Source organism: Archocentrus centrarchus, chromosome 18 (genome assembly GCF_007364275.1).
Source record: "Archocentrus centrarchus isolate MPI-CPG fArcCen1 chromosome 18, fArcCen1, whole genome shotgun sequence".
NCBI classification, from domain to species: domain Eukaryota; kingdom Metazoa; phylum Chordata; class Actinopteri; order Cichliformes; family Cichlidae; genus Archocentrus; species Archocentrus centrarchus.
The window spans coordinates 14,113,956-14,135,723 of record NC_044363.1 but is presented as its reverse complement, the minus strand read 5'-3'; the positions used below and the strand labels follow the sequence as shown (position 1 = coordinate 14,135,723).

The window sequence follows — 21,768 nt, the reverse complement described above, 5'->3', positions numbered from 1 at the left end:
TTTACTTTAAGTGGCTGCAGTTAAAAACTAACCTGGATAAAACCCAAACATGCTCAGCTGAGCAATTCAACTACATTCACTGTGCAGTGAAAATCCCTCTAGGTGTTCCTGTAATTGGCTAAACTTGGCCAATTAATAACAAATGCCTTTCAGAGGTCTTTACGGTGATCTAATAAATCACTAAAGGTCAAATGAGAGAGGGATCCCCCACTGAGATCCAAGCAGGTCTAAAGGTTTCTGGGGTGAGTCTTGCCTTGAAACTACAAAATGCTGTTTGTTTGTTTTTTCATTTTTAAAGCTGAAAAAAGCAATTTAACTATTAGATTATATTGTATGGGACATGAACATTAAGAATCTTGGCTTCTGATTTGATATTACTCTGAGTTTTAAGCAGCAGACAACAGTGGGAGTTTCTGAGGCTGTGCACCAGTTTGTATGAGTACAGAAGTTTGATTATATATTTGGGGTCTAGGCCAAAAAGTGCTTTAAAAGAAGTAAGTAAAATCTCAAAATAAATTCTAAAAGTAATGGGCAGTCAGTGTGGAGTCATTTAGACTGGTATAACGTTCAGTTTTCTTGGGTCTTGTAGAAGTCTGTCTGCTGCATTTTGCACAATCCAAAGTCTATTTAATACTTTCCCATTGATACCTGTTCAAAGGACTATTACAATAATCTATACAAAAGGAAATAAAAACATTAATGAAAGTCTGATTGTCACTAAAATTCAGTATTGATTGTGACCTCAATAGGATAGTATTGCATGATGTGATAGCAGCAAGGGAGGATGATGCTTGGATGCAGCTGGTCCAAACCAGAGTAAAGAATTTCTGTTTTAGCTGACTTTAATTTCAAATATTTGCATCCATTTCTGCATATTGCTTAGACTGTTTGTAAGGTTGGAGAGGTTGAATCTCTGAATTTTACTGGGGCATAGAGCTGCAGGTCATCAGCATAGCAGTGGAATGAAATGTAAAATGTATAATTTATCTGTATATTGTGGCCCAATGGCAGCATATATAATTTAAAAAAAAGGGTAGGTCTCAGTATAGACTCCACAACACAAGTAAGGAAAGCTGTGGTCACCAATGGAAACAAAGAATTTTTGATTGATCAGATATAACCTAAACCTCTGCAGAGCCTTCCCATTAAGTTTACCTCTTTGAACACTTGTCTTTAAAACATACTGTTATGGTTCCTTATTTGTTATAAATTCCTTTGAATGTTTCCTTCCATTGCCTTTTTCTACACTGTATTGTTGTATCCATAGTAAAGTGTTTCTTATCTGTTTAATTTGTACCTGATGATTTTATGGCTTATGCTTTATTTTTCTGGCTCTGCTGGATTTTGAAAAGTAGTCTTTGAATTAAGGCTGTTATGATAATGTAAAGGACATAATTATCAGTATATGAACTCTCTAATGTGAATGTTTTATTAGACAACACTGGATTGAGTTTGAAATTAATCTGGGACATTAAATCTGTATAAAATATACTTCACTCACCTGTGACTTATCCCCGTACTATGGAAGCTTGTTTCTGCCAAACATGTTAAGTTATTTTCTCAGAAGTTTAAGTTAGTAACTTAAAATTTTGAGAAAATAACCTGAAGAAATTTGACTTATGGATAGCAAAAAAAAGAAAAATTCCATACAGTTTCCATACTAATCATTGCTCCCTTTTCCTATCCCCAACACACACACACACACACACACACACACACACACACACACACACACACACACACACACACACACCTCTTTTGTACTTTTGTACCCATTTCATTAGTTATTTCGTCTTTTTTGTCTCTTTGTTTTAGTTGAATTAGTTTCTAAGTGTCTCTTTCCAGTAGGAAGCCAGCATTGACTAATACAGCCAGTTAGAAAAGAGTTTAAGTAAAATTACTCATACATTTAACAGCAATATTAAAAATAGTAGAAATTCATATTGAAAATAAAATTCTGTACTTTATGTTTCAAAGATTTAATGTGACTGTGGTTAAGAAGGAAAAATGGGAAATCCCATAAAACCCAGACAATCCCTTCATTCTACAGCTCATCTGAAGAAAACGTGCTGCAGCTGCAACTCAGTGAGCACCAAAGACTGCAAAGCTGCCAGCTCTCGGTCAGCTCTCAATCGGTCAGATTGTGCAAAGCCAACAGAGTGAAAGCCTGTCTCCCAGCCCTCCACTGATCAATAGCTCATGTGCAGTTCGGCAGCGCCAGTTTAGCAGCGTATCTGCCTGGCCCAATGGGCACTATCTGCACCAGCACACTTTAATCAGGCTGGGTTATTGGGATCTGTGACTCTGCGAGGACTGTGGGAATGCGCGCACACACACACAAACGCGGCCAATCAATTGATGAATAACAGAGAAAGAATAGGCTCAGAAGACTCTGGGAGCAGATGCAGTAGTGGACCGTCTCTGTGTTTGTATGAAATTAAATTAGCAGGGCTCTGCATACAGTATGTTTGTGTGAGAGTGTGTGTAAGATAGTAAAAGGACCGTGTTCATGACTGAGCAAAGTGTATTCTCAGAGCATAGTTGCTAAAAATTCACAGGTCACCTACAATTATCTTTTTTAAATCATCAATCTGTTTCTGAGTTTAGCTTGCAGACAGAAAGTAAACTAAGGTTTAGTCACGTGATCTGTGGTCCAGATGGTGGCAGGCTTGATGAAACACTGCGAATAAACAAGGAGTTTCAATCATCTTTGTTTTTGTATTTATAGGTGTCCTTGCTTAAATGCTTAAAAAAAAAAAAAAAAGGCAGAATTACCAAAATCCCTGCAAATCTGGGCAGGCGATGCCAATATGTCCCTTGCATTTTAATTTTAACCTTAAATAACCTGCATTTCCAAGAGAACTACAAGTCCATGAGTGAGAAGCGCTTCAGAGACAGTAACGAAGTGAGAAATCAATCATTCAGAGGCAGATCTGTCGGTTTTACAACTGGCAGCAGCCTTAAGGGACCACAATTCAATGTAACGTGGGATTGCTGTCATTGAGCGATGATGAAGACACACTACACCGTGGCCGCTTAGACATCAAATCCATATCTGAATGCACCCCAAGTCCCACGCTTGTGGTTAAAAAGTAGTTAAGAATTAATTGAAGCAAAACAGGAGAAGGCAGGTTGAGGGAATAATGAGGAGACACCCAGATGGCTGAGAGTGGAGAGCTGTAGCTTGAGAGCTAACATGTAACATGTGGACTGCTGTAAACAGAATGCAGGCGTGTAGCATGTTTGTTCCCAGGAGAAGAGAAAAATGAAAAAGTACACTCTGCTACAGTCAAAAATGGCACTCAGTCTGTCCCAGCGCCATCTGAAGACACACAATCAATTTCCACAGCTCTACCTCCTGCTGCAGGCTGTCACTCGGCCACCGCAGGTGTCTGTAGAATGGAGCAGAGTTTTTTCTTTAATAGAAGCAGAGCAGTGAACTTATTGATCTGGACAAATCTCCAGAGCTCAACTGCAACACTGATAATCACCACGTGAGGATTTTGGGGGAAAGCCGCAAGAGGCAGCTTGCCTTCTAGGAGTAGAAGCCCGGGACACAAACTACAAATCTATGAATAACAGTTCCTAAATAAATACATTTTTGTACCACTGGCTCGCACCTCTTTGATTGTGGAATAACCTCCCACATGTAATTAACCCCATAAGCCCCATTTGACTTCTCAAACTGGAAAAAAAAAAAAAAAAAAACTTTTAGCTGAATGGTCAGTAGATATTTTTGAAAAGCATCTTTTGAAAAACACTAAGTCTTCTTATCTCAATCTCCAGGCCAGAGTGAGCCCTGAAAAACTCCAACAAGTACAGACAACCAACTCTCTCTTTGGTAAAATGGCATGAGTCTCTGTTAAAAGGGAGTCTACACAGGAAGCAATTTGCTTGTCACCTGTTGCTCTGTCACTATTTGTCGCTGCTGCGCACAGACTCCACTTCCCAAGGTAACCTCCTAAAGAATTTACCACCCACTCATATGTCAATCAGCTGTGTGCCTCGCTCTCATTGGTAGGCGCTTTGACCACTTCAAGTTGGGACCCGCCCTAGTCGCTTCTTGAGATACCCCTCAAAAATATGGCCTGTTGGGTATGCTGTGTGTTTATTTAATTCCTAGATATCCTGTTGTGACCACAAGGCTATACTATGAAGTATGTTCAGCATAGGGTATCTTTCCATTATGTGGATTCACTTACCCTAACATTGGCAATCAGGATAAACGTTCACAAAAAGCTGGTTATCAACTACTTAAGGTAATCCAGGGTTTGCCCTGCACGTTCACCTGAAAGGGATGGCATTGTCCAACCAATCTAAAAGGTGTGTTTAACAGGTCACATGACTGCCACAGAACATAATTCTTATGCCACCTGCACCCGAGACAAAACATATACCAGTAAAATGCAACACCTTTGTAAAAGGAACAAGAGATGAATGCTGCAGCAAATCATTAATCTGGTGATTTAGCAAACACAGTTATTTTATTGCTGAGTGTGCTCTGAGTGCTGCTGTTTATTTCTAAGGTGATGGCTGCACATTGGAGCTCTGAAACCTTAAACCGGATCCATTTAAAGATCTAAGGTTATTGCCCGGCAGTTTTAGTTTTCTTTCTCTCAGCTGCAGACTCGATGCTGTTTAATGGTTCTAGAGTAAATATTAAATCTAAATGCAGAATTCAACCATGGGCTTAGTCTAATTTGATGTAAGGTTAGCAAGTACAGTCTAGATGTCCTGTTTTAGGATCATATTTTAATGCTTATAGATCATTAGAACAGTTGTAAAATTGTTTACTACCAAAAAAAAAAAAAAAAAAATCAAGGAATAAAGTGCCATAAAGTGCTGTTACAGGCAACGCGGGGGGACCCCAATGCAGGACTCAAGAGGCACGAACTAAATTTAAACTTAAGCTTTATTGGCAAGCATGATAGAGCAGGGCTGGACAGGTGCCAGCAGTACAAAATACTGAACTCGCTTTAAACTTAACTAGCATATCAATGTGAACTTAACATGAAAATAAGCCACACATAACGAGGGAGGCTGGCACACAGAGGGAATCTAAACATATGATTGAACAGCAACCTAAACAAAACACACAGGCTTGACATAACACAGGAACGCAGGTCCACAGAGGAAATACCAAAACACATATCAAGAATACGACACATGACAAGGAAGCAACTAAACAGGGAAGGCACAGACCTGAAACACAAGAACACCGGGAAGACAAGAACTAGGGGAACAGGAACTAAATACAAATAACTACAACAGAAAACTATAACAAAATAAGAACCTAAACCGCAAGCAAACTTAGAAACACAATTAAGAAAACATAAACAACAGGCTTCAATTACAAAAACATAACATTGGGTAAAAGGCCCAGGACCATGACATAAAGTTGTATCTAAGAATCTATGATTCTTACTGATGCTCATCAGGGAAACACAAAGATCTTAGCTGCTACAGGAAAACTTTTGACCATCCTACTCTACCCACAGAGGTCCGAGGGATCTTCCAGGAATGGTGATACTATTTCCTGAAGAGCTGGTTGGTCAGTTGGCAGTGATTTCACACCCGTTGATCTCCACAGCAGGTTAGGTTCACAGCATAAGTTACCATAGCGATTTACCCCAGTAAGAAAACCCAGGGTTAATCCCAAAGTCACCTGGATAAGCCAAAAATCCTGCTTCACAGTACAGACCCCAGGAGGAACAGGAAATGAGTACATCAGAATGTTCTTTTAAAGAACTCTGACAGCATATACAGTACAAGCAAATATAAAAAATATTAAATGATAAACTTGGTTTTATAGGAAAAGAAATGATTAAAATTTTCAATTTAACTCAAACTGCAGTAAGTTACAGGATCTGCTCTCAGTGAAACAATTGAGAGTTAAGTGCTCTGCTGCTGGAAAGAGGTATATATTATGAAATTGAGCTGCCATACACCCCCCTTTACCAGACATATTTTACCTTTCCAAGAAAGAGCAGGTGCAGCAGCTTAATATAACAAAACAAATGTCGGGTACAAAATTTCTTTCCAGTATGTTCATAACTTCACCAGATTGCAGGACATCAACGCTTTTCTTTTTCACTCGTCTCCATAATTTTCCTCCTAACCTGCTGTAACCCACTGCTCATACTGAGGCTTTTCATTTGTGGCCCACTCTGAGCGCTTATGGCAGGCCGTTTTAACATAAAATCCGTTTGTCTGACTATCCGTAATTACATTTCAGATATCTAAAACTGCATTTTGACTATCCAGAATGGTAATTTAAGATATCTGCAATTACATTCTGGCTAGTAATTATAATAATTCAAGATATCTTCAATTACATTTTGACGAGTCAAAATTCCTTTCAAGATATCTCAAATTATGTCACCGAATTCGTCATTTGACGGGTCACACATCCCTAATTACAATTTAAGATATCTCAAACGTAATTATGACTAATCGAAATTACGTTTTAGATATCTGAATTTAACGATTGCGTGAAGGCCCCCTTGTGCTGTACTGAGCTGTCCAAACAATTGCCTGTGTAGATTTTCAGGTGGCTGCAAGGACGCTGGCCATTATGGACAAAATTGTAATAAAATGCAACAATATAGAAAGAGCTCCTCAGTATGGGATATGCGGAGAGTGCGAGAATCGTGAACTTAAAGACTGCTTCAGAAATATGCACATAATCTCTGATTTTATGGCAGGCCGTTTTAACAAACTGCCTTATAAACATTCCGCCAAAATGCTCCGTAATTCAAGATATCTCAAATGTGATTCTGACTAGTCAGACTGTTAATTTAAGATATCTTAAATAGAAAAGCCGTCTAATTCAAGATATCTGTAATTCATTTTGAGATATCTTAAAAGGCATTTTGACTAGTCAAAATTACAGTTCTAGATATCTCTAATTTAGTTTTGCCTAGTCATTATTTGCTTTCAAGATATCTAGAATTTAATTTGCACTAGTCAAAACTATTTATCGCCTATCTAAAAATACATTTAAGATATCTCGAAATATGGTGTCAGTTAAGATATCTTTAATTAGAATTATGACTAGTCAGAATAAAAAACAAGATATCTTGAATTAACTTTATGACTAGTCATAATTTAATTGTAGATATCTGAAATGTGAGTTTCAGATTGTCAGTAATTCATTGAAGATATCTTGAATTGAAGCCGCCATACAAATGAATGGTAAATCTGCCGTCATTTCGACTAGTCAGAATGTAATTAGAGATATCTCAAATAGGTATTTTTTCTAGTCAAAACATAATTAGAGATATCTCAATTTACTAATACGTCTAGTCATAAATCAATTTCAGATATCTGGAATGTAAGTGTGGTGAATCGGATTTTATGTTAAAACGGCCTGCCATAGAGCACTAGCTTTAACCACTTTCCCATTGTTAGCTTCTTTAAAATGTCTGTGTTCAGCTGAGTGAGGGTGATTTAAATCTCTGATTAGGTTTATTGTTACATTTTCGTCGCCCCCCCCCCCCCCCGCAATTTTCTGCAGAGAACTTCATATATTTATCACTCACAGCCACAACCACACGCTAACAACGTGCAGCTGCTTATAACGTGTGGCTGTGAGTGTGCGAGCGACTATTTGCCTGTGCAGTCTGGGCCGGGAATGCTGGTCCCTGGCCAGTTTATCTCTAATAAAATGAAAATGCATTGAGTTATACCATCTCTACCAGGAGTCCTTGTGGTTGATGATAGTTTCTCATGACCTCGGATGTATATGCTACAGAGGATGCTAAGAGCTAACCACAGACCTCCCTGTTGGTACTGAGCTAGCCAGCCAGCTAAAGGATGTACAGTACAAAGCAAAAAATGCTACTGTAAGCTGTTTTCTTTAGAAATATAAAAACATAGGGTGCCCGGGTAGATCAGTGGTGGAGCAGGCGACCACATATATATGCTGCCTTGCGGTGCGGGCGGCGCAGGTTCGAGGCCCGGCCTGTCGCCAGTTTGCCCGCGTGTCTTCCCCTGTATCTTCCCCCCGTTTCCCTCCACTATCAATGAAAGCCGCTGTGGCCAAAAATACAAAAAAAAAAAAGTATATATATAATTGCACTGAGTTTAGGTGGCCCACCCATCTTTAACATGCTCATTCAGTCCTGTCTTAAATGAAAAATGTTGCTAAAAAGATTCATTTTGCTTTTTAGAAGTACGCCACATTGTCTGTATTTCGGTTTTGTTCCATCCAAAATGAGATGATTACCCACCTCTTTTTGAAATCCCCAGTCTGAAGACCCCAATCTTTCAGCTCGAATCAGCACAATCACAGAGCTGAATATATACCAGCTGCTGTTAGTGAGGTATAGCTGAGCAAGACATATGAAGCATAGCATTGGTTCAGGGAGGCCGCAAAGTCAAATTTAGCCACAGCTTTGTCTGATGGTTTCAACATCAGCCAGTGTCAGCTGACAACCTGCTCTACAAATTGCTGCGCAACCACTCTGACGCCACTGCCGGCTCAGCTCCCGTAAACGCCTACTCCGTGCTGGTTTTTCCTGTTGCTCTAGATGGAATGAGGAATTCATTCACTTACAGTTCATGTCATACTGGATGAGAAAGGAGCACAGAGCCTAAGGGGCCATTTTTCTTGAGGTTCGACTGTTCTCACCATCCCAGCACACTAAATACCACTGAGTCACATGAAACAGACACATCACTAATGATTTAAACAAAGGTAAACACTAAATAGAAGCGTTTGATGTGATTATTCCATAAATATTGGTAAACCATCTTGGCTCAGATTATGACACCACCACCACTATGCTGTGTTTCACTACTGTGAACCGCCCCACCCCCAGTCATACACTGTCTCCCTGAATTGTTACTCAGTCTTCAAAACTCTGAGAACCACCGATCTAAGACATTAAAAAAATACTACCAAAGCACACTTCGGTCTGCCTGGACACACCCTGTCTAGACTTTAAACATCTACTGCTCTCAACTTCTAAATTTTAATCCCTAACTCAAGGTCTGCTGAATTAAACCACACTAGAGATTAAAGAAGTGGATGAATTATTAATTATATTTGTTTATATTATAGCCACAGAATCCAACAGAAGTCACTGTTTGGCCCACAGGCAATGCAGGGCCACAGTGGACTAAAAGTAACATTTGCAAGGAATCAAATGAGAATATTTTCTGAAGAAAAAACAAGAAACCCTTATTTTCATTCATAAACAGACTGAAACATCTGCCCTGGAGGAACATTTAAAATTTGACAGTAAGGGGTTTGCAGAGCACTACTGGCCTCTACTGGCAATGACACAAAAGCCCATCCTGCAGCAGGGATGCAAAACTTGGGTTTGATCCCAAGTGGGCCAAAGCATTAATACTTTATTTTAGTCTACTTTTCTTTTTTAATGCAAAGAAATACTATAAATACTTTTTTTTCTAGATATTTGCACTGTAATGTACATAGATGTTCAGTGTATTCAGTGTAAGACTTTTAATAATTCATTTATACTTCATATTTTTGGTAAATGGTAAAAGCACTGGTTGTTATTCAGCACTTTTCTACTCTGCATGAGCACTCAAAGCGCTTTAGACAGCATATCTCATCATAAGCTCTTTCTATCTAACAGTCACACACAATCACACTGCAGTGAACAAGTCAGGGTTCAGTATATTGCTCCAGGAAACATTGGCATGAAAATTAGACAATCTCTGCTATCTCACGATAGTCTCATGACCTGAATAAGACTATCATGATCTGGAAGACTGAGAATCTACACAGAGAGGCTGGAGCAGCCAGGGATCGGATCATCAACCTTTCAATTAGTAGATGACCTGCTTTGTAGATTACCTGTTTTTACCTGTTCAGGGAAACAACTAACTTTTTGACCTCACCAGTAATAGCAGCGCATTTAAATCGAAAATCTAACAGGCAGACAGTCTACACTTGCTAATACTGCAGTAATATGTTTATATTTCTTGGTGCCACTTCAAATCTGGGCAGCAGCGTTCTGAATTAAATGGAGTCAGTGAAGTGAGCTCTCATATCAGTTTAACGAGCAATCAAAGCATCGAAATGGAGCTCAGCATCAAAAATTGTTCCCAGGTTATGAATATACTGCTTGACATTTTTTGGCCAAAGCGCGAAGCTCACTGTAATAATAAGGTAAGGTAAAGCAGTAGTAGTGGACATTTTTTTGGACCAATAACTAAAACGCGATTAAAAGTAAGACTTATAAATCTGTGCTGTCACTGTTACATGTTTGTGAGTCACTTAATGAGCCACAGACAGGAATCGACCAGGCTGTCCGTGAGCGTGCTGCGGCGGGGTTTAAGTACACAAAGAAGCAGCGTGTTGTATTTGGAGGTTAGATGTAAATGGCTCTAACCTTGCTAAGAAGCCCCCAGCCCCCCCACCCAAAAATAGACTCATTTTATCAAGCATGTTAAAAAAAAAAAAAAAAAAACACTTTATTTTAAGAGTACATATGTCTTTTATACAAATAATTTGCATAGCAATATTAACATGATAAACTGTACAATGTATGAATACACGCATACTCCAATTTGAAAAATATGTGGTAACCTACAGAACTTGTGGGCCTGTGCATAATACGTAAGTAAAAGATTTACCAACACACTTTAAATCCTGTACTACACACACACACACACACACATAAACTGTGGGCTTACAAATTGTGTTTTTTTAAGCTTTAAAAAGTTATAAAATAAATGCCAAATGTAGCACGAAGGGAAAAAAGGTATTAAATATCTTAATAACAAATGCCCACATTAAAACTCCTTTACATCAAATTAAAGTCTTATTATAATATGGTATAAAAGACAGACTAGACAACACATAAATATTAAACATATTAACATTTTATATACAGATTTTGTCTTGACTGAAATTTTAAAGGTTTTCACTCGACCTAGGCTTCATTTCCTTGTTTTCGGAGCGGACGCGTCACTACGAGGCCAAGGCTTTCTCCAAAATGTCAATGTGGACCAAAGGCAGAGACGCAACTTCAAAAAACACCCTGAGGAAAAAACAAACAAACAAACAAAAAAAAACATATGAGAGCTGCTCATTACCCCAAAATTACATTCTGAATTATTCCAGTGCTTTTATTCTTTTACAGAGACTTACTTATGAGAGTATTTGTTCCTGATGGCTCTCAGTTTATCATCAGGAGGAGCTGAGAGCATCGAGTGGATCCTCCTAACGACAGGCACCAAATCTGACGCCTGATAACCTGAGTGGAACCGCAAGATGGGAGACTGCAGGGCAAAAAAAAAAAAAAAAAAAAGGAGCAGCACTCATATTTAAAAAGGAAAAAAAAAAAAACAAGTAGCCATGCTGAGCCCCTTTAAAGTTATTAAAACCCAACACAATCTCACTGCAGTCTACAAAGTTACATCAACATAATATTCCTTCTACCGTATTTTCCGGAGTATAAGTCGCACTTTTTTTCATAGTTTGGCTGGGGGTGCGACCTATACTCCGGAGCGACGTATATGTGACATTTATAACACATGAACCAAAATACTCCAGCCACTTGACATCTCCGTGAACTGCAGCTTTAAGGCAGTCTTGCGTAACCTGTGGGCGCAGTGGATGATGGATGGAGAGCACAGCTTAACGGCAACTGGGAGAATGCGCCAATCAACTTTCCTGGAAGTCATTGGATGGATCAAGAAAACATGGGCTTCAGTGACAAACCATCCTGTTGGGATTCAGAAAGGCTGGAATAATTGGAACTGCAGCTGACGACGAGTCTGACTAACGCGACACAGAAGAGGAAGCGGCGCTTCGTCTACGGAGTGTACGGAGTTGTTTAGAAGTGACACCGAGGATGAAGAATTCAATGGATTGATGGTTTGGTTAACTTGTTAGTATGTTCTTTATGCTATGGTTATCTGAATAACTTAATGTTACGTTAACATACCGAACACGTGTTCGTTGTGCGTCATGTAGCTGAATGTGCTACGTTAGCATAACGTAGGCGTAACCGTGTTCGTCCTGTTCTTTAATCCATTATTATTTTAAATTGCCGTTCAAGATGGAATTTCTGCTCTGGGTCTCGGATTCTCTCAAACAATCCAAATACATGAATGGGATTAGGTTAAATGGAAACTCTAAATTGGTCACAGGTGTGACTGTGACTATGAACAGTTGTCTGTCTCTGTGTGTTAGCACTGAGACAGACTGGCAACCTGTCCGGGATGTACCCTATGACAGCTGGGATGAACTCCAGCATGAATTGGAATATGTGGAAAAAAAAAAGAGATAGATAATCCCACACACACACACGCACACACAGTAAAAATGTTGCAAATAAGACTAGAGATTAATGCTGGAGGAAATCATTAGTTTCGGGATTTAGCGCACAGAGTAATAAAATAAACATTATAGTTCAAGTTAATGATTTTAGTGCTGATGGCAGCCCCGCTGCTGTGGTTATTCCTAATGTGATGGCTGCACATGAGAGCTGAGAAAGTTTAAACCGGATCCATTTAAACACTAAGCGTTACTGTCCCAGGAGAGGTGAGAATTGCTTTAGTCTGCTGACAGATCAAACTAATTAAACAAAAACTAAAAACAATTTAATTGATTAAAAGGGTAACCCTACTGTATTTCCCGTGTCTTAGTCGCTGCAGTGTGTGTATTTACACAGTTTCTGTATCACAGAGTCATGACTGTTCCAGTGACATGACTATACTGACTAAAACACTTTTGTAATATCAGGGTCTGATTTTACAAAAGCACTTTAGATTGATCTGATGATCGAATGCAAAGGCCTGACCATTTTAAAGACAAAAACAAACCAATAAGACACCTTACTCTAAGGCAGTGTTTCTCAAACTGTGGGGCGCGCCCCACTGCAGACAGTGACGGTGGACAGCGACTAGCGAACCTGTCCACCGTTTTCTGTGTGCATCCTCTTCCGCCACCGAGGGGGATTTCATTCAGCGAGGTGGGTCATGATGGAAAAAGTTTGAGAATCACTGCCCCGAGGTAACTCATGAATAATGGTGCTCAAAAAAAGTTTCCACTTTGCTACAATTTTATGCCAGTGGAAGTTACCAACACTATCTACTGTCACTGTCATTTTAAGTCAGGTGGGGGGTGTGCAGCTGTTGCACTATTTGCTGAATTTTCCTATTAAAATGTCTTTGGACCTCAAACTTCTCAGCAGAAACATTTTCTGCTGGCACTACAGCAGCAGTCCTGCTTTAAACAGTCAGCGACTAAAGTGCACAGAGTTTGTTTGGCTTTGATAAACTGGTGGTACACTGGCGCTACAGTGTAAATGATAAGGAACACTGTTGAAGTAACCTACCCATCCTCCCAGGTCTTTGGTGACCAGCGCCATCAGAAGGCACGCTGAGGCCACCAGCGAGCCTCTCCATGGCACCAGGTCCACCTCCATGAGACTCATCTCACAGTAGTAGCGAGCCAGAGTCAGAGTGTCCATGCTGGCGCTCACACACTACAGACAGAGCCACAACAAAACACTCGCGTGAGGCGCGAAGGCAGATCCCAGCAGGCTGAGTCACACAAAACAATCAGAAAGCTTCAGTGAGTCATGGAGAAACCTGTCCTGCTCATGCACACCTTGGCATAGCGTCTGAGGAACCGATACGGGATGGGGATGTTGATGTCAAACGACAGTGTCTGCAGGATGCTGGCCTCCATGGAGATGAGCTCCTCCCTCTTGTATGCATCGTCGCAAATATACAGGAAGTCGTCAACACAAGGCGGGCTGCGCTCCTGCGGGATTGTTAAAAACATGAATAAACATTAGATGTGAGGATGAAACCTGATTTGAGGGAAAAAATGCAGTCCTCACATCCTCTCTGATGCATTTTTGAGGCCTGCAGTTATGTCAGTGTGCATGGACAAGGTCAGCTCTCGCAGTCCTTTTGATCTCATTTCTGTTTCATGTTTTGAACCTCTTGATTGATGCTCTGCTTCAATTTTCTGTCCGTGCTCTTCAAAATAAAAGCCCCGGGCTGTGCTGAGAGAACCGTAACATAGCTCGATGTAAAGCTCCAAAGCTCGTGCGCCCCCGACTTCAGAGGAGAGACCGAACTTTTACTCCAGCCCTGGTTATGACAGACCAGAGAACACTTTTCAGCCATTTTCAAAGACTTACAGAGCTTCAAAGCTCAAAATGCTTAAACCGTTTTATTTTAAAAATTCAGTACATCCTCTGACAGCCCTTCCCCTTTGGCTGGGGCTGCTGTATGTACATTCCAGCCACTTCATTAGGGATACCTGATCAAGAGTTTGTTAATGAAAATATCTAATCTGCCACTCAGTAAATGCACTGAATCCTGAAGTTATACAAACATGGTCAAGACGACCTGCTGCAGGTCAAACCAAGCATCAGAGTGGGGTTGGAAAGTCTACGGCAGGGCTCTTCAACTCCAGCCCTCGAGAGCCCCTGTCCTGCAGGTTTTAGATGTGTCTCTGCTTCAACACACCTGAGTCAAATATAGAAGTCATTAGCAGGACTCTGGAGAACTTGACTGCATACAGAGGAGGTAATTCAGCCATTTGATTCAGGTGTGTTGGATCAGGGACACATCTAAAACCTGCAGGACAGGGGCTCTCGAGGCCTGGAGTTGAAGAGACCTCTTCTACGGCAATGATGTAAGAAACGGCCAGTGAGTGTTTGTCTCTGTTGCCTTAAGGAGCTCTGGGAGGTGGAGTTTATGTGCCTGGGACCAGGAGAACAGTGCCAGCCTTCCTGGAGTATTTAAGCGCCGACTGTCTCCGTTCTTGTAACGTCATGCTTTTTGTTTGGTTGGCTGCATCTTGTTTTTTCCCTTAGCCGGTTACACTATACGACCACTTTTGGCGCTCCACAGTATAGTGTTTTACACATTCGCCTAACGACAAGCAAAAGGTCCCTGGCTTGATTTTGGGAACAGACACAAATCCCTTTCAGGCTGCGTCAGGAAGGGCATCCGGTCTAAAAATCTGCCAAATCAAGCATACGGAGCTTCCTGCTGTGGTGAATCCTTGTGAATAAGGGAGCAGCCAAAAGTAGCTTTTACGTTATGAAGCCAGAATTCAAACACCCAACTGCTGACACACTGATATCATAATATTAAGTGCAGGGTTCTAGGGCTAATGCTAACTAGCTTGCTTTTTTTTGACCATGTTGTTGGATATTTTCATTATCTGATATTGGTATTTTACTATATCATTTATTAGTGCCTATATTAATCTGAGTTAATGGTCATATTATATATTATTTGTCACCTATATTGTTACTCACACACTGGAACACTGCATGCTTTAAGTGAGTGGAAAGGACTGAGGCCTGCTCAGCCAGGGCCTTGGGTTTTTTCCACTAGTAGACTGCACTCATTCATATTTAGAGGCTCACCTTTGTACACAGTGCACTTTTGACACTGTATTGCCAGAGTGAAGGTCAAGTAGCGGGGAGTGTGTGTCCTGAAAAGGGGAGTTGAAGTTCCACCTGAGCTACTGTAATAATGTAAGGGAGTATTGAGATAAGACCGCCCAAAAGTGTTTCTTATAATGTGAAAATATGGTTAGAAGGGCAGGGTAGTGCTCCGATGGGAGGTATTTTCACATGGGAAAGTTGTTTGTTTATGACAGCCCGGAGAACAGTCTTGGAGCCATTGCATGAGGAAACTCATAGTGGATTGGGAGCATCCTACTATGCCCATTGTTCCTGATAACAGCAGGGGGAGGTGTGAGTTTGGGCGATAAAAGGCAGAGGCAAAGTTGGGAGAGGGCTCTTTTAGCGCACTTTTTGCTCTTCCTCTCTCCCCCTTTTGCAGCGGCTCCAAGGCCCTTACTCCCGGGAGGGCTTCTTTGCTTTCTTATACTCTGTTAAACTCTGGACTTCTACTTTTCTGCTTTTCCTCGACCACCCTTGCAACGGCACCAAGGCACTCACTCTCGGGAGGGCTTTTTGCTTTCTTGTGCTTTGTTTAACTTTGTGCTTCAATAAATCCTGGAAACGCAACCTGCTCATCTCCACTGAGTTTTTGTAAAGTGTGGAATTACTATCAAGGTGCACTGGTTTTCATTGGTCTCACTTCCACCTGGTAAGAGAGGTAGCGGGAGAGAGCCGCACCACGACCCGACAATGTTTGTATAACTCCAGGGGGGCAAGTTTTTGGCAATGCCGAAGAATAAGAAGGGATGGGGTAGGGGCACTGTGTGTACACAAAACACGGCATCTACGGAGGACTTTCGACAGAGTCAGCACAAAAATTAGCTAAATTTGTTGCTTTTGGAGGGGGGAGGGGGGGGGGGTCACTAGGGGGTCTGAAAAGTCGCTCAAACTAATGACAAAGTCGCTAAGTTGGCAACATTAAGTTCCTGGGAATTTATGTATAATCGAAGCTCAAAACTGTCATTTGTGCTCCCCGTTTCCTTTGTCGCCCTCGCTTTCACGCTGTTCGCCATTTTGCTTTCTGTAGCCACATGAAATCAAGCGTGAACAGGGCTGTCGCGAGATCGCGTGTGCACGTTGTGAACGACATTGGCCGCCCCCAGTGGTAGATTGCAAGTTTCGGTGACGTAATACTACAGTCCAGCAATCTAGCCAGAAAAAAAAGTTTGAGGCTGGTATCAGTGATGGGGCGGAGGGTGTGGGGTGCAAGCCCGCTTGATAATATTTCTGATAGCGAACCGGTGAAATTCTCAGCGCGGCACAAAATGACCCCAGCATGACGCAGCGCCAGGCGATCAACAGCTGGTTAGAACACCGATGCGTGATTGTTGTTCTGTTCTCATGAAAAACATATTTGTCTTTGTTTCTGAGCCATATTACCACAAATTTGTGGTCTTGTCCGGAATTCAGATTGGGGATCTCTCACATGAGTGATGATGGTCCTCACCTCAAATTTGGAGGCTATGAGCATGGCGGTGGAACCAACGAGCTGCAGCATCTCCCTGTGGACCGGGGTTTTAGACAGGTAGTGGTCTGCAATCTTTACCGCCAGGTAGAGGGTCTCATGGTACAGCTCAAAGTTCTCCTACACAAAGGAAGAAACAAAGTGTGAACCAGAACAAGCAAATACAACTTTTGTCTGAATCTCCAGTTTCTAAGTGAGCAGAGATCAGAGTGCCACCTCTTTTGAACTGCCCAATGTTTTTAAATTAGCTCCTCACCTGCACTTCGACCAGCCAGTCAATCAGGATGGCCCTCATCTCTGAGTTGAGGCTGGGCTGCTTGGGCATGTAGTTACAGAGGACAAACTTCTCCTGCAGACAATACAATGAAAGAGCAGTGAGACAAAAACAAAACCTGTGCATTGAGATTTTTTTTTTTTAATCCTCAAACCAGAATATTTCATTTTGGCTCACCTCTCTCTTTTTAAGATAGTCAAAAATATCCTTTGCATACTCTGGACACATGTAAGGGTCCTCAGAGTTCTCAGAGTCGATGTCAAACTCCTTTGGGATCTATGTGGATGGGTGGAAATGTAAGGAAGCAGAATTTAGACAGACCTTTTCATAGCATCTCCAGCTTCTTTTTTTTTTTTTGTCTTGGTGGGGTCATAAGTTTCCTTACTTCTTGTCTCTGAAGGTGTGCTGGCACTTCACGGGCAGCAGGGGGCGTAGCAGCCGCCTGCTCTTCTACAGGAGCTGCCACATCCACCAGCGTGTCCTGTTCCTTCTCCTCCTCTGTGTCCGTCTTTTCTCGTTCGGATGTCGTTCCCTCTGAGCTCACGGACGATGACCTGCGCAGGGAGAAGAGGGGGAATAAAAAACATCTGGAGAAGGACAAGAAAAAGGAACAAATATAATCTGGAGGTTATTAAAACATTTAAATGGATCTACTTTTTCAGGTTAGCTTGATTGTTTGCAGACACTGAGGTAGAGCTGGTTTTCTTTACAGTCTTCTTCCCTGGTTCCTTCCTCTTCCCAGGAAGGCTGATCTGTACCTTATGAGCCTGGGAACATGAAGAGAAGTCTTTAAAACAGAGACTGTGTTTCAAATCGCTTCAGATTCATAGAATTTGTCCTTTTATTTGTGAGACAGTTTAGAAACAGTCAAAGGGGCAAAACTGACACCCAACAGGCTGAAATATCACTCGCTGCCACCGCGCTGCTTTGACAGCAAGCGCTCAGGTGATTGTGAGGTGAACAAACAAGCAAAACGTTTGTTTCACACCCCCATGAGGCAGCAGAGGACACATTCACACCACAGTGCAGCTCTATTGTGAGCCTAGTCTCACTCTCTCTCTCACACACACACACACACACACACACACACACACACACACACACACACACACACACACACACACAAATCTGGGGATGCAGTGTCTCACAGGCAAAGATATCTACAAATCTTACATTCATGAAATACTGGAGGAGACATTTCGTCATCACGTTATGAGACTACGAAGGCAAACTTGTAGTTTGAAGGCAACGGTCTCCATTTCCTGTTTGAGTCACAGTTTGACTGCATCTCGGAGAGTAGCTGGACAGTGTTAGAAGGTCACGCACTTCCATTCAAGCTATGGCCACAGTAATATGCTGGTGAACATGCAATCTAAAGGAGCTTTTAGCCAACCAGCTGGTAAAAACACAGTTTTCACTGGTGACACACTGACCAGTCTGTAGGTCTGCATGACTGCGGCTTTAGCAATCATTTTCCCAGTGACTGTCATCGACCTTCAGCAACCAGTCAGAGAATACTCAGTTTTGCCCTCATGACAGCGGTTGCCAGAAAAATCACGGACTGGTCTCTAGGCCTGTGTGACTGCAGCCTGATTTGCTTGATCCTACACTGTCACCATGACTGTCACACGTCCGAATGGCAGACAAGTTAACATCATGTTGGTCGTGGCCACGTGTCTGCAAAAACACAACTGAAACACAGCTGAGTCCCTGCTTAACAAGTACAGTGCAGAGGCCAAGAAGAACAGGCATCCAGGAACTTCCAGCATCACTGAATTGTTCTAAGATGTGATGCCTAATGGTGAGTTCACACCCAGCATGAAGCAATGTTTTCTGGTGGAGCAACTACATACACACTATTCAATGAGGTCACACTGATGTGTAACTAATCATTGGCGGACGCTGGCGGGCGTGACGTCACTTTATTCATAGGGCGCCATTTGCAAGGGTGAGAACAACAAGCATAAACGGGCTATAAGGCTTCATGGTAAGTTCTGAATATATGTTACCAGAACTTGATCCCAGCTGTCAGTTGACTGCTGGTTGTCTAGGGAAAATATTCCTGTTTTTTTCCAACACACAAGTAACATATGTGACAACAAGCAGCCACTAAACTGGCACAAGATTAGCTTTAATCTGCCAATTACCATCAGTGAAGGGCTGAACTATGTATTAGAGTATGACTGCATGGGGCTTGTAGTGCAAAGTGCTTTGTGTGAACTAAAAGACTAAAGCTGATTTCTTGCATGCACTGAATGCAACTTTTCTATGTTCCCCAACAGATAGATGGATGGAGTTGTATGAGAGAGAGGAAATATCCCACTCAGTCAGGTCAGACAAGAAACAGCAGACTGCAACCAATACGGGATTTTTAAGAACAATACCAATAACAATACCAGTATTTAAAAAGCTGATATATCCTTCCTTCAGACACACAACACAGATTTCCCTCACTCTTGTTAGGTGGAGTTAATTATGACTCCTTATTAACATGCTGTGCCAATGATGTTTAAAACTAAGGTCAGAGTAAGTTGTGGCATTCAGGCCATTTGTGGCGTTCCAAACCAAGAAGTTGCAGAGCGGCCTCTGGTAGACAAACTATGCAACAACACTCATAACATGGTTAGCAGCCATTATAAATGCCAATACTGATATAATCTGCTAATATCGGCCAATATATCAACAAATAGGTTGGGCTTAACTAAACAGTTTTCAACTTGCAGCTCCATAGCTCAACTTGCTCGTATAGCACATGCATGATAACTGTCTGTAGAATACAACAAGCAAGGACTGCACACTCCAGCCAGGCCGGTTCCTCATCTAAACCAAATGGAGTATTTTCAGTAGCGAGAACGCCTGACTGTCTCCTACTGTACTCAGGCTATACTTTGATGGAATCCATGTGTGACAGCTTTACATGGTCCAGACCTTATGAAGCAGCTGTAATTTCTGATGACAGCAGTAACCTTAGTCTTGCATCAAAAGCAGAAAAAGTGGTTATGCTGAGCCGAAACAGCAGCCTGCTAGACAACATAAGAGCCACAGATTCAGCCCTGCTTTCAAGTCCCTAGTAGAGCATGAAGCCGGCAGGACACAGAACAACATTCCTGCAAGCTGTGAGTTCACTGCAATCTCTCACTGCTAATTTTGTGTGTGTCAATTTGACCGTAGAGTGAAAACGCAAAAACTTTCCCACTAAAAAGGGGTTTACAAAATTCTTACATGTCGACACAATCAAAAGGTCAAAGGTTAATGTGGAAAGCCAGACATGAGGAAAAAGCATCCAACCTACAATCCTATGCAAAGTGACATGTTGCCCACAGCCAATTCAGGCAAATTCTGGCTTTAATAATTACACCTCTGCCCCCAGTCACGACCTTTAAAGATGGGCTTACATTGGTGATGTCAATAAAAGCAGTCCTCTTCTTGGGAGCTCCTCGGGGAGGAGAGGAGGATCGCTTGGCCTGTGTGCCTTCTTCCTGTAAGCAAAAACAGAAAATACACTATTTTATATATCCATAAAGTCTTGAAGAAGAATTTTTGTCATTATATGTAAACATAATGAAATTTGCGTTCCAGAACACCCATCCAAGAGAAATACAAACAACTGTGCTGCAGAAAGAAAACTTGCAGCATTGCAAAGCATGCACCATCATCATTATCATATTCCTTACCATGCAGCCTTCAGGTGCTGCACACCTGCTGTATTTGCATCAGTGCAGGCCATCTCCACGAGGAGAAGACACAAAAATGCACGGGTATTTTACCTGGTTCTCGGACGCTGCTGCATTCAGCTTGGGTATTTTGCTGCCAGCGATTGCTGTGGGTTTCCTTCCCCTCGGAAAAGGCATGGCTGACTTCTTAACGTTATCTTCCTAAAAACAAAGCTCTGCAGCCGGTGCACCGCGCTCTGCTGCAGCAAAGAAAAGCACATAAAAACGGCGGTATGATTTTTCTTAAAGGATTTATAGCAGTTTTAGGTACCATATTTGACAAAACAACAATTACAGAAAACCCAGCATTAAATATTAACGTGAACAGGGAGAATCATTTCTCTGCTAAAAAAAAGAACTCCAAAATCACTCAAATAAATTTGCTAATCCTACTTTATAGTACAGTCCTTTCTTGTTTAGTCCGCTGACTTGATTTGGAGAGGAAAAACTGCATGTAGCATGGGTAAATAGTCCAAATCAGCCGTATAGTTCCTCAGACGAGAGCTTGAACAAAACTGTTTAGGACAAGGATCAAATCTGCTGCGCTTCGCTCTCATTGGTTAGAATTTGAGTCGGTCTGTCCAATCAGGAAGTCGCTAAGGATGCGATTACTAGGGAGCGCTCGTTTTATGCGAACGGCTGCGTCCGGTGCGTCGTCGGGTAAAATGTTAAAATAGGCGAGTAAAAAAATTGATTATTTAATAAAGGCCTTGTTTTATATTTTAACTCTGATATGTTTATTTAATAGTGGGAGTTCACAATTTTGAAAAGAACGCCGAATTTAACGTATTACCGTGAGTTTAACATCACCTAACTTTGTTGACAAAATCAAACAAACGCCAAAGGAGGGGCATTCGAGATTTTCAAACTTCCTAGCAACCAATAGGAGTTTTAAGC

The 21,768-nt window shown here is 41.5% G+C and overlaps 1 protein-coding gene across 2 annotated transcripts; it reads right to left on the bottom strand.

Annotated features, from left to right (window-relative positions):
* Positions 1 to 10,469: 10,469 nt before the first annotated feature.
* Positions 10,470 to 21,412, bottom strand: ccnb3 (cyclin B3). Of its 2 annotated transcripts, none has more exons than XM_030753861.1 (12): positions 21,265 to 21,412; positions 20,926 to 21,071; positions 20,554 to 20,637; positions 17,813 to 17,925; positions 17,544 to 17,712; positions 17,336 to 17,434; positions 17,141 to 17,233; positions 16,867 to 17,004; positions 13,595 to 13,750; positions 13,320 to 13,469; positions 11,126 to 11,256; positions 10,470 to 11,015 (listed from the first exon to the last, which is right to left on the bottom strand). In XM_030753861.1, the coding sequence occupies exons 2-12, from the start codon at positions 21,007 to 21,009 to the stop codon at positions 10,946 to 10,948; spliced, it is 1,287 nt and encodes a 428-aa protein (XP_030609721.1). In that variant the 5' UTR covers positions 21,010 to 21,071; positions 21,265 to 21,412; the 3' UTR covers positions 10,470 to 10,945. The 2 variants fall into 2 exon arrangements, with proteins under 2 accessions (XP_030609721.1, XP_030609723.1); XM_030753863.1 differs by having other exon boundaries at positions 20,926 to 21,068.
* Positions 21,413 to 21,768: the final 356 nt, after the last annotated feature.